Here is a 12,247-nt window from a genome sequence, read left to right as displayed (position 1 = left end):
CAAGATGAGTATTTTTCTTAAATTATAATAAAAAGATGAAAATGCTCATACTTTTTAAGATTTAAAACCTCCTCCATGGCATTTTTCTTTCCAAAGCTTAATATGTTTCTCAGCTTGGGTAAATAATTTTTTTTTTTTTCTCTGCGGTACGCGGGCCTCTCACTGCTGTGGCCTCTCCCGCCGCGGAGCACAGGCTCCGGATGCGCAGGCTCAGCGGCCATGGCTCACGGGCCCAGCCGCTCCACGGCATGTGGGATCTTCCTGGACCAGGGCACGAACCCGTGTCCCCTACATTGGCAGGCGGACTCTCAACCACTGCGCCACCAGGGAAGCCCCTGGGTAAATAATTTAAAACAAAATCTGAACATTTCATCATTTAAAGTGATCTAGAATTTTATGGTTTGATGTGTGACTGCTTCCAGTTTCAGATTCTTCAGGTCTGTCACAATATGTTTTCTAAATAGAATAAGAAAACTGAAATGGCACGTCCCTCGCTAAGAGTTTTTTAACTGAATTCCTTTCTCTGCCTCACATTTTTCACAGCTGTCTTTTAGGCCAGCACAGCCAGGACCACTGGTGCCCTATCCTGCCTGATGGTTTGTTTCCCTGGACATGTAAATGTCCAAGCATTGCAAGTTAGCCTGCGACGTGAAGTGCTCTAAGGAGAGGAACAACAGAGGTCAGTGTTCTAATCGCATGGGAATTTTGAAGGCTAGAACACGGACAAATCTTTTCAACTCTAAGTCATCAAGAGTCAATGAAACTCAGATCACCACATTTTCCTTTTGAATGACTATGGCTTAAAAGCAGTCACCTATTTTCATCAAGAGTTCATAGCACATTTTATTATAACTTAGACTTAGAAATGGCACACGTGGACTGTGGATGACTCAGCCTGGTGGGGACTAGACCAGGAGACCACACCTGGAGATGTCTTCCCTAACACCCCACCAGGACCCAGGCAGACAGTGGGGAGAGGGAAAGAAGCCCCAGTTAACAGAGAGGTTGGGGATGCCAATTTTTGTCTGAGTAGCAAAGGTGAGAGGGAAGAGAAGGTTAGGACACAAGGGACACAGGAGAGGCTCCCTTCTCTTACACCCGGCGTCTTTAAGGGCTCGACTCCAAGACAGCTGGTGTCAGCTACAGGGTGTGATCGCGGTGAGGATTCTATCACCGCGTGTAACCCTACACCCTTCTGACCACAGAAACTACTGTAGAAATTTCTATATCTCCATGAGATCATCTGTAAAGAAAAGCATCCCAATACAGAAAGCACATCTGACTGTTAATCAAAGAGCATAGTGTTCTTTGAGCACTTGCTACATGGCCCAGGAAAAGGTGTCATATGCCCCTTTAAGAAGCAGCTGAAGTAAAGGACATTAGAGAGTCCAGGACAGCTAGAGGTGGCCCCTGAAGCAATGAGGACCAAAAGGAAAGAAATCATGTATGACGAGTCTGAATAAAGAAAAGTTTAAAAGGCAATTCTGATTTGTACTGAAATGCTTTTCGGAGTATACATTAAATGTGGTTTTTCAATTGCTTCAATTTGTGTTTTGTTGGCTCCTTAAAAAAAAAGTTACCTAATGATTCTTCCTCTTTAAACCTTTCACTGCTTTTATGAACAAGACATTTTTGTACAAGGAGACTAGCCACAGATTTTTTGCTGTCACTACATTCCTTCACAAAGATACACACATTTAGGTATGTGCGTGCTTACCACGCACCACTAGAGTTCTTAGTTTTGCCAAAAGAACGTGGTAATTCATGTACATTACAATGTTGGAAAAAGTATGGAATGCATTTATAAGACCTTCCTTAAAGATTCATTGCTGAAAAAAATCCATTTGAAAATAATAAATTAAAATTGTATTGCTTAAAGACAGAAGAATGAATTAAATGGTCTTTAGGAGCCCAGCCATTTTCATCTACCCATAAAGAGAAGTAACAAATATTCTAAGAAGAGTTTGGACCATGAAGCCTCCAGCAGGGAGTGGGAGCAACGTGTCCTGCATCCCAGTCGGACAAATGGGCTGCTGCTCTGCTGTCATTTCCCACGCTAGGTCATCTGTGGCCTGGGTTCTGTCCCCTCAGACCTCAGCACATGAAGACCCCCTCCTACCATGTCCCACGTACAACGCCCTGGATGAGGCAAGAGCGGCAGCTTTGGGATGCTGTTGGATCCACTGCTCTCACAAAGTAGACCAGCCTATTGAAATGAGAAATGATCTTTAAACATTAGGAGTTTCCTTTATTCAAGAGCAAAACGGGTAGTGATTTGAAAGAGCAGTAAATATGTATGAAGTTTAACGGTCAATGCTCTGGCCGTGAAACTGAAAGACTTCAAAATATATACCAATAGTCTCCAGCAGAGAGAGAAAATACCTCTGGACACAACGATGCTTAAATAAATTCAGGGGTTTCCCTGGTGGCGCAGTGGTTAAGAATCTGCCTGACAATGCAGGGGACACGGGTTTGAGCTCTGGTCTGGGAAGATCCCACATGCCGCGGAGCAACTAAACTTGTGCACCACAGCTACTGAGCCTGCGCTCTACAGCCCGCGAGCCACAACTACTGAGCCCATGAGCCACAACTACTGAAGCCCGTGTGCCTAGAGTCCATGCTCCACAACAAGAGAAGCCACCGCAATGAGAAGCCTGTGCACCGCAACGAAGAGTAGCCCCCGCTCGCCACAACTAAAGAAAGCCCGCGCACAGCAACAAAGCCCAACAGAGCCATAAATAAATAAATAAATAAATAAATTCAAAACATTGACAGGTGAAGCAGAAAGGCTTATTGCTGTCCCTCAACTGTCCTGAGCCACTTGGTCAATTCCAAGCTGTGTGATGATCTATAAACAGAGTTGAACAAAGAGAAGAGGAAACTTGGTAGTCTGAAATCTGTTCTCTTATCAGGGCCCCAGGGACTGGAGTTTGTGCTTGGTTCTAACCTGCTGTTCGCTGACAGTTTTAAAGGAAAGGCCACTCTATTGACTCACACAAATAGAGATGTCTGAAGAGATGTCCCATCTAGAAGCATAAGGGATGTTCTTATAATACATCAAGATTCCATCAGGTCTGAAAATTGATTTAAATGAAAATTCTTTAAAAGAATGAGAAACAAGCCAAGGGGATATCTTGTTAAAGAAAATTAAACTAGCAATTGAAATCTGATCCTGTTATTAACTGCCTGGCTCTGGTCAAGGCAATCATTTTCCTGTGCCTCAATTTTCCAGTCTATAAATGAGGGTCATGCATGCCGGAGCCCAGCTCTGTTATAACCAACCATGAGAATTTGGACAGTTGCTTTGTCTCTCTGAGTGTCATTTTCCTTAACTATAAAAGGAGAAGCTCCTGTAGAGAACCCTTAAGGGCCATTCTCATTTAGTTCCATGATGTTGTAATAAGAGAAGAAAGTGGTGAAACATGCAAAACTTTTTGTAAGAAACACCCCATATAAGTGCAGCTGAAGATTTCATCATTTTTCTAATGTTTAAGTTAGTGTGGGAAATTATTTGGTTGCCATTTAATTTTTTTTTTAGAATATGAATATCCATATTCACACAGTGAATTAAAAATAAAACCTGGAAAAGAAACAGTTGGGTTTCTGTAAGTGGTCAACAAGCCTGAAGAAGTCCAGGATATGTGTATATTTGCCCAATTGATCTCCACCTTCCTCTGATACTGCAGGAGTCCTCACATGATCAATGTTAGAGAAAGAACCAGTCTTTTCTCCTTTCATGACATAAGGAAGCACATGTTAGTTGGGGAGGCACATATACAGACATACAGTCACCCAGAGACACAGAAGAGACTCAGCTTTTGGCTTTGGGTGTGATTCAAAGATTACATCATGTACCTGGGGGTTATATTAGAACACAGCCCAGTAATGATTCAGTAATCTGCTAGGTCTAATTTGTGACTAAATTAGAGTATTCCAGAATCTATGGAGCTCCTATTTCTACACTGGTCTGTAATAGATGGTTCAAATCTTGTCTTTGCAAATTTCTCTAGGAAAAAAAAATGTCAATATAATTGAGCCACTAAGAACTTAAATGGGAAAAATATTCCCAGGATGGCCTCAACATCTTAATTTCATGCTCCTGACTTTCCCATAAACACTGATCACAAATCAACATTCATCCTCAGCTTCTTGGATCAGTGGCGCTAAACCAGTGGCTGCCCCCAGTTCAGGGCACTCACAATTTAAGCTTACATAGGAATCTCCAGCTTACACTCCAACCCAATTCTATACTCCCATTTACTATACATACTAGAATATAAGGTGAATATAAGGCCACATTTAAGTCTTTTCAAAATCTCTCATATTACATGAGAGCAGTTCGTCATATAATACTTTAAAAATAAAGTATAATTTGGGGAAGCCATGTTAACCTGAAATGACCTCAATCAATGCTTTAGGTATTTATTAGCAAGAAAGAGGCCAAGCTATCAAACATAATTCTCATAATTGTTCATCATCCCACAGTTGTGGGTGCTGAAAGCCGCCATAAGTAAGACTTTCAAGATGATTATGCTGTGACGATCACAGTGTGTGCTTCGGGATAATTTTAAAATCTTTTTCATGTTCTGAAATGGTGTACTTTCCAGCGACAGCAGCAAAAGCAAACTCCATAGAGCTGTGTCTCAAGTCACCTGGTCTGAAGTAGAGAAAAAACTGCATTAAAGTGGCTTTAGGAATATTAAAGATGGAATTTGAATATAATTACTACATGAAATGTAAGTGAACAAATGAATACTTCTAAGTTATTATTTTACAGATTATGTGACTTTAAATATGTTTGTAAAACTAATTTACTAAATTAAAAGGAAAGAGACACACGAACAATGCATCTATATTGCTCAATGTTTCATACTCAAGTTAGCCAAACTGGGAATTCCCTGGCGGTCCAGTGGTTAAGATTCCCTGCTTGCACTGCAGAGGGCATGGGTTTGATCCCTGGTCTGGGAACTGAGATCCTGCGTGCCGTGCAGTGTGGCAAAAGAAAAAAAGGTTAACCAACCCCTTTCTTTTTTTTTTTGATGGTGTGAGAGGGAGATCTTCCCATTGAGAAGCGAGAGATCATCTTATGTCGGGGTCATCTTATACATGGGCATGTTCTAGAGAGTAACAGATGTGCTTAATCTATATGTGCTGAGGTCTGGCTGACAAAAGGCAAAATGATATGAAACCCAATCTTGAAATTCCAATCTGCTTTGGGTTCCTTGTCAGGAATTCCATTTGTTTCATTGGGCAAAACTTAGGGTTCATTTCAGCCTGAGCCAAAGGGCTCCTCATCACCTTTCCTGGACTAATGAAAGGAGCCTCTTCCAAAACTTTACCACTTAAAACACAAAAGGCATTATACTGACATTCAGTACTGGCAGAGCAGTTAGTTATATAACAATAATATCGAACACAGTGAGTGTTTACTAGGCACTGTGCAAAATGCTTTACATATAATAATCACCATCATTTATTACCCTCATCTCAGAGATGAGGAAACCGAGTAACACGTGAGGTAGCTTACCTCAATCCCTTAAGTGGTAAAGGACAGTGCTAGGATTTGAACCCAGGCAGTCTTACTACAGAGCCTGCACCCCTACACATGATGCTGTACCACTTCAACAATTTAATAACAGAATCTAGGAGAGTGTAAACCTTTCCAGGGGTCCTTTCCACTCTCCACAGCACTTCTTTTCTAGCATCAGGACATGGGAGAAACTAAATTAGTGATTTAAATAATCTTCGATTCTGAGCTCACCATTCTCGAACAATTGCTTCAAAACTTACCTGGTGAGGCTTCCCTGGTGGCGCAGTGGTTGAGAGTCCGCCTGCCGATGCAGGGGACACAGGTTCGTGCCCCGGTCCGGGAAGATCCCGCATGCCGCGGAGCGGCTGGGCCCGTGAGCCATGGCCGCTGAGCCTGCGCGTCTGGAGCCTGTGCTCCGCAACAGTGAGAGACCCACGTACCGCAAAAAAAAAAAAAGAAAAACCTATCTGGCTGAATCCAACACTGTCTCTTAGTCCTCACTCTTTGTGTATTCATATTTCTACCTCTGAGTACCATTTATGACTCCTACATTGGGGAAACTCTTCCTTGGGCTAACAAAACTCTCCTCTTTCTTGATTCTCCTCTAGCCTCAATGCCCGTTCCTCCTGTTCTCCTTCACTGTCCTTCCATCTCCTTGGGAGCTCCTTTGGGCTCCCAACTTTATATTGTTTGAATTTCTTCTAAATTTCAAAATCATAGCTCCAGCTGTTCACTGGACATCCCCACTTGCATCTCAAATACAACAGATCCCCACAGAAACTCACTTCCTTCACTTCATCCATCGCCCAGCCTCGTTCCCAAATCTGATCGTCTCTATAGTCCTCATTTCCTTTAACGGCATCACTGTCTAACCAACTACACAAGCCTGAAGCCTCGGACCCATCTTGGACTCTTCCTCATTTCTCACAATTTTCCCTTACTATTATCCTTAACACACGCACACACTCATTGGATCACCAAATTCTTCCAATTTTACCTTCTAAATGTCTCTGTGATCTGTTTCCTCTTTACTATTCCACCACCATGAGGTAAGCCCTCATCATCTCTCATTTGGATTATTGCAATGGCCATTTGTTTGCCTCTCCTAGCTCAACTCCATCCTCTAAGCCCTTAAGTAAGTGATCTTTTAAACATGAATCTGACCACACCCACCCCACTTACAAAACATGTGCAACCGCAACCCTTCTTTGCCTACAGGGTACCAACCTAATGGCACAGACTGGTACGTAAGGCTCTTCACCACCAGATTCTTGGCTACATTTCTAGTCTCATTCCTATCTCCCTTCTCCAGTCGCACCTCCCCAAGTGAACTATGATCCAGATCATTGGAGCTACACCTACATTCACACCAACTGTGAACTCCTGAAGGGGAGTCTCTATCTTTCTTAATGACCTCTAAGCATCTGAGTTCACTATATCAGACTTTGGCATCAGACTTTTTTTTTTAATTAATTTATTTTATTTATTCAGTTTTGGCTGCATTGGGTCTTTGTTGCTGCGCACGGGCTTTCTCTAGTTGCGGCTAGCGGGGGCTACTCTTCATTGTGGTGCACGGGCTTCTCATTGCGGTGGCTTCTGTTGTTGTGGAGCACAGGCTCTAGGAGTGCGGACTTCAGTAGTTGTGGCACGTGGGCTCAGTAGTTGTGGCGCGTGGGCTTAATTGCTCTGTGGCATGTGAGATCTTCCCAGACCAGGGCTTGAACCCATGTCCCCTGCGTTGGCAGGTGGATTCTTAACCACTGCGCCACCAGGGAAGCCCAGCATCAGACCTTTTGAAGAAACGTGGTTCTAGGCATTTTAAGGCACTTTACAGTAACATCTCATCCTTTCAACAGACCTGCAAGGATACACAGCACTATTGCCTCCACTTAACAGGAAAAGAGCAGACTCCAAGCAGCTGAGGAACCTGAAAGGTTACGAATAAGGGACTAGTAAGTGAATCAGCCGAATTTTGAAGCCAGGTCAGGCTGACTCTAAAACCTGTGCTTTAGCTGAGACCAACTCTGATTATATCTAACACCATAATTTTCACCTGCACGGGAACATCCAGCAAGAAATATCACTGCTTTAGGCTCGCAGAGGTGCACAGATGCAGGTCACTTTGGGAGGTGGCAACGACCATAATTTCGGTCCAACTCCCACTACATCACAGCATCCCATAAATGGGAAAGCATGTGTGCTCTAGCCTAACACAAATTTTTCACACTCTCATTGAGCCCCAAATGAAGCCCTTTGAGGAGGCAGCCTAGTTTTTTAAGTGGCCTGTCTTTAAGGAAGGGGAAAGTCTGGAAATGAGCTTAAACACTACTTCTGACTTAATGATGTAGATGGAATACTCAGAGCTTGTCCATCCTTGAGAAGTTAGAGTCCAAACTCTGTCCTCCTGAGTCTGATTTTATTAAACAGTTTATTAAACAGTTATTTTATTAAACAATTCATCACCCTACATATTTGTTTCTGTTATCTAACGCTAACGCACACACATACACTCAGCTACAGCCAAAAAAGGAAATTGCTTCAATAGTTACTCATTATATAAAACATATGTAACTCGTTCACTTATTACCTTTTTTTTTTGGGGGGGGGGGTACGCGGGCGTCTCACTGCTGTGGCCTCTCCCGTTGTGGAGCACAGGCTCCGGACGCGCAGGCTCAGCGGCCATGGCTCACGGGCCCAGCCGCTCCGCGACATGTGGGATCTTCCTGGGCCGGGGCACGAACCCGTGTCCCCTGCATCAGCAGGCAGACTCTCAACCACTGCGCCACCAGGGAAGCCCCCCTTGTTAATTTTATAATGTGGTCCCTCATGTTCCAGTCTAAGAACCACTGGATCAAGTGCCAGTAGTTGTTTATGTAGCTTTGTGCAAATCCAGTTCCGTATTTTCTTTTTTTAAACCAAGGAATTCTAGTAGTTGATCCATAAGCAGTTCCTCTGAATTCTAATATTCAAAGACTGTTCTTACTTTTAGGATGTTTCTCAGTAGGTTAAAGTTATTTATTCTGAGGGATTCTAACCCACATGAACATTTTCATAAGTCGTTTTTAAATGGTAGTCAAGGATGATGGGTTGTAAGATAATTCCAATATTATCTTAGGAAAAAAGCAAAAGACTATCAAATGCATTCAAACACATGCTAAAACATTCATGCCATTCAAATACAATTCAGGCAGCATCACCCAGACTGCAAAGTAATAATTGAAATATCTAAGATAATTCCATGTACCCATGAACCTGGTCTCATGTTCACACATGCACATGTGTGAAGATGGCTCTTGGACCTATTGAGATAGTTATTGAAATGCCATCGGATACAAGAAGCAAAAATAAACCTGAGAATTTGGGGTAATTACACAGGCAAATATCATTGGTAAAACTAAGTGACCACTAAGTAAAACTTAAGGAAAACACCCTTTATGTGTTGTCATAGCTGACACATGCATACAGTAAACCGTTGTTAGGTGCCCAGAAAGTTTTGTTTATAGGAGTTGAACTTCTCATGAAGTGACAGCTACTGGGTGCCCTAGATAAGATCAAATGATCCATGACATAGGTGCCCAATAAATGCCTGTTGAATGAATATTATGTGAAAATACTATAAAAAGTAATGTTATGCAAAAGTAAAGCATTGTTAAGACTCTTAACACATTTTCCATCCCAAAGAAACGGGAATACCAGAAGGATGACTGAAGAGATTCCTTTTCAATCTTTGTGGGGTTCACAGTCACAGAAAGCATTCTCACCAAAATCCCATCAGTAAAAACACACATTGGGAATAGAATTTATATACCAACGTGTTTTGCTCTTACTGATCAAACAGAAGCCCTTTGATCAAAAAAGCAACCAAGAAGGAACAATTTTAAAGCAAGGAAAACCCTGGTTTGGCACGACCTATTGGCTTCCTATTTTAAAATCAGACAGCTTTATATAATATTAGTAAATAATATATATTATTGTAAACAGATCTCTGGAGGAGCCCCAGATGGGGCAGGAGGAGGGAGCTCTAAAGAGATTCTCACAAAGTGGGGCTCCTCGGAGGTGAGTGCAGCCATCATGGTCTGCAGGGAAAGGCCAGTCCCCAGCCCAGGGCTGCGCCGTTCCTCCTGGAAGGGACTCACCTGGCGTCCTGGAGTTGGCCCGGGCCGCAGGCAGGAGGAGCGAGAAGCAGAAGCAGCAGCTCAGCCAGAGCGCAGGCATGGCCGGGCCGGGCCGCGCAATCAGCCGCCGCAGGGGTGCTGCCCTGCGCCTCGAGGCTGGGAGCTTTCGCTCTGCGCTCCTCTGTGCCTTCCTTTTCCTTGATCAGGTGGTTTTATCGACTCTTCTACCTGACTCAGTCCTGACAGGAAGAGAGCGTGTGTTTCAGGGTGTGACTCACCTGTGAATAAGGAGAACCCAGCCCTCGGGAAGCAAACACACAGCACACACGGAGCTGTAGAAGCGCTCACCCCAGCTGCCAGGCTCCCCCCTCGCCGCAAGAAGGGCGCACACCTGACCTGGGCCGAGGGTGTGGTGCAGAGGCCTCAGCCCAGGGATCCTTCTGGAGGAATGTGCCGGATCCCCTGAGCCCTCCTTCTCTCCCAGGGTGATCCAGGGCAGAATTCGGAGGTAGCTAGCAGCCTGCCCCTTCCTCACACTGGGAGGCCCAGTCTCAGGAGTGCAAATTCAGAAATAAATCCGCAGCTGTGATCAGCTCTGGTCTGAAAGACATCAGGGAAAACAGGCCAGTCCAACAGTCACAACAGGGTCCCCTTTACCCTCCAGCCTAGGCTCGACCTCTCTCTGAACTACAGTAGCCCTACCCCAGCCTATCCACTCTGGTGACACCTCATTCTATGCCTCACCATCACCTGGCTGGACCAAAGTTCCTCTCCTGGGTCCCCATCACCTCTTGATCACCAGGCCTAGTAACTCATTAAGTCATCTGTTGACTGGTGGGCCTCCCACCAGTCTGTACTAGGCTAGGTACCATTCTGTATCACTAACAACTAGTATAGTATCCAGTGTGCACTTGGCGCTCAATTAGTGTTCTGTTGGATTGAATAAGAAAGAGGATCCAGATTTTATATTCTTTTTACATCGTAGAGCATATTTCTCATGCCATTCTCTACGGGCCCTTTAGAAAATATCTGTAGAGTCCAGCTGTGGGTATCATCCAAGTCCATTGTCTTAGGTGAGTAAGAAACTGCAAGTGGTGTCTCCTACATTGTCCCTTTCCCTAGGGAGGCTGGTGGCACTAATTCAAAGAGGTGGCTGCCAAGGAGAAAGCTTTGGTTCCTGCTAGAGATTTTTAAATCGCCAGAGGTATTTTATATATATATATATATATATATATATATATATATATATATATATATATATATATATATACACACACACACACAATCTGTCCAAAACAATCACCCCTACTTTTCATCATCAAGGCCTGCAAAGACCTCCAATAAAGCCCCCAATAAACTATTGTTCACTGACTAAATAAATGAATGGGTGTTCTCTAGATAGTTCCATACATGATAACAACATAAGGCAACAAACAATGCAAAATAGTACATGATTAAGTGTCCAAGGGTATAAGATTTCAGTCTGTGCATGGAATCAAGGCCAGGTTGGGCTGCCTGGATAGCTAGGGATAGCTTTGTACAGAACATGGAGAATGAACCAGGTGTTCAGGAATACCTGGGATCTGCATACAGCACCAAGGACCCATAGGAGTGAGGTAGGTTACTGCAAACTGGCCAACACCTACTCTAAAAACAAATCTCCGTCAATAAAAAATGAGGACTAGAAAGGAAGCTCCAGTTATCTTATCCCAAGCTTGATTTTCTTTTATTCTGTCCATGATTCAAAAAAATACTCTTCTCTCCCCAAACTCATTGTGTCTGATTACTGCTGAAGTTTCAGGTCACAGAGACCAGGTATGTAGAATTTTCCCTTCTAGTATCTGGTGCGTTGTAGAGGCTGAAATCATGTCCCTGAGTTGTCTGTTCCTTGTACGCCTACCCATCAGTGATGGGCAATGCCCCCCAGCCCTGCAGGAACAAGGAGCAGAGCCCTGCAAAGTCAAGTCTTGAAGGGAATTTCATTTTAGTACAGATTACTATAGTTTATTATATTTCAAAAGTTGGAACAGGTCATTTCCAGCTACCATCATTTTTGGAGAGTCATAATAATAGCTAAAAAATATACAGTACCTATTTGCCATCACTGTTGTAAATCTTTTGTACATAACCCTTCAGTCTTCAAAACAATGCTATGAAACAGATGTACTATTAATTTCCCCATTTCACAGATGAGAAAAAGAAAGATGCATGGAAAGACGTGGAAAGATCGGCAACATGCTCGAAGTCACACTGCTTGTAAATGGCAAAACCAAGCTTCAAAATCAGGCAATCTAGTTTCAAGTCCATAAGCTCTTTGTTAGGTCAGATTAAAAAGCACCATAAAAGGGAATTCCCTGGAGGTCCAGTGGTTAGGACTCCGCGCTCTCACTGCCGAGGGCCTGGGTTCAATCCCTGGCTGGGGAACTAAGATCCCACAAGCCAAAGGGTTTGGCCTAAATAAATAAATATATATATACGTTCCCCCCACCAAAAAAAAAGCGCCATGGATATTGCCCTCTGCCGTGCAGTCTGATTAAAAGAAGAAAAAAAAAAGCACCATAAAAAAGACAAATTCACAATATTGAATGAATTCAATATGTAG

General features: G+C 43.3%; 1 protein-coding gene across 1 annotated transcript in view; it reads right to left on the bottom strand.

Moving 5' to 3' along the window:
• Positions 1-9,837, bottom strand: part of LAMC2 (laminin subunit gamma 2) — a 62,028-nt gene extending 52,191 nt beyond the window's left edge. Inside the window, exon 1 of the mRNA XM_067728866.1 lies at positions 9,667-9,837. Within this exon, the coding sequence (XP_067584967.1) occupies positions 9,667-9,745 (79 nt within the window). The 5' untranslated portion in view covers positions 9,746-9,837. The remainder of the gene's footprint in view (positions 1-9,666) is intronic.
• Positions 9,838-12,247: the final 2,410 nt, after the last annotated feature.

This window comes from Pseudorca crassidens, chromosome 2, assembly GCF_039906515.1.
Source record: "Pseudorca crassidens isolate mPseCra1 chromosome 2, mPseCra1.hap1, whole genome shotgun sequence".
Lineage (NCBI taxonomy): Eukaryota > Metazoa > Chordata > Mammalia > Artiodactyla > Delphinidae > Pseudorca > Pseudorca crassidens.
The sequence above is the reverse complement of the archived record's forward strand: the minus strand, read 5'-3'. Positions and strand labels throughout refer to the sequence as shown.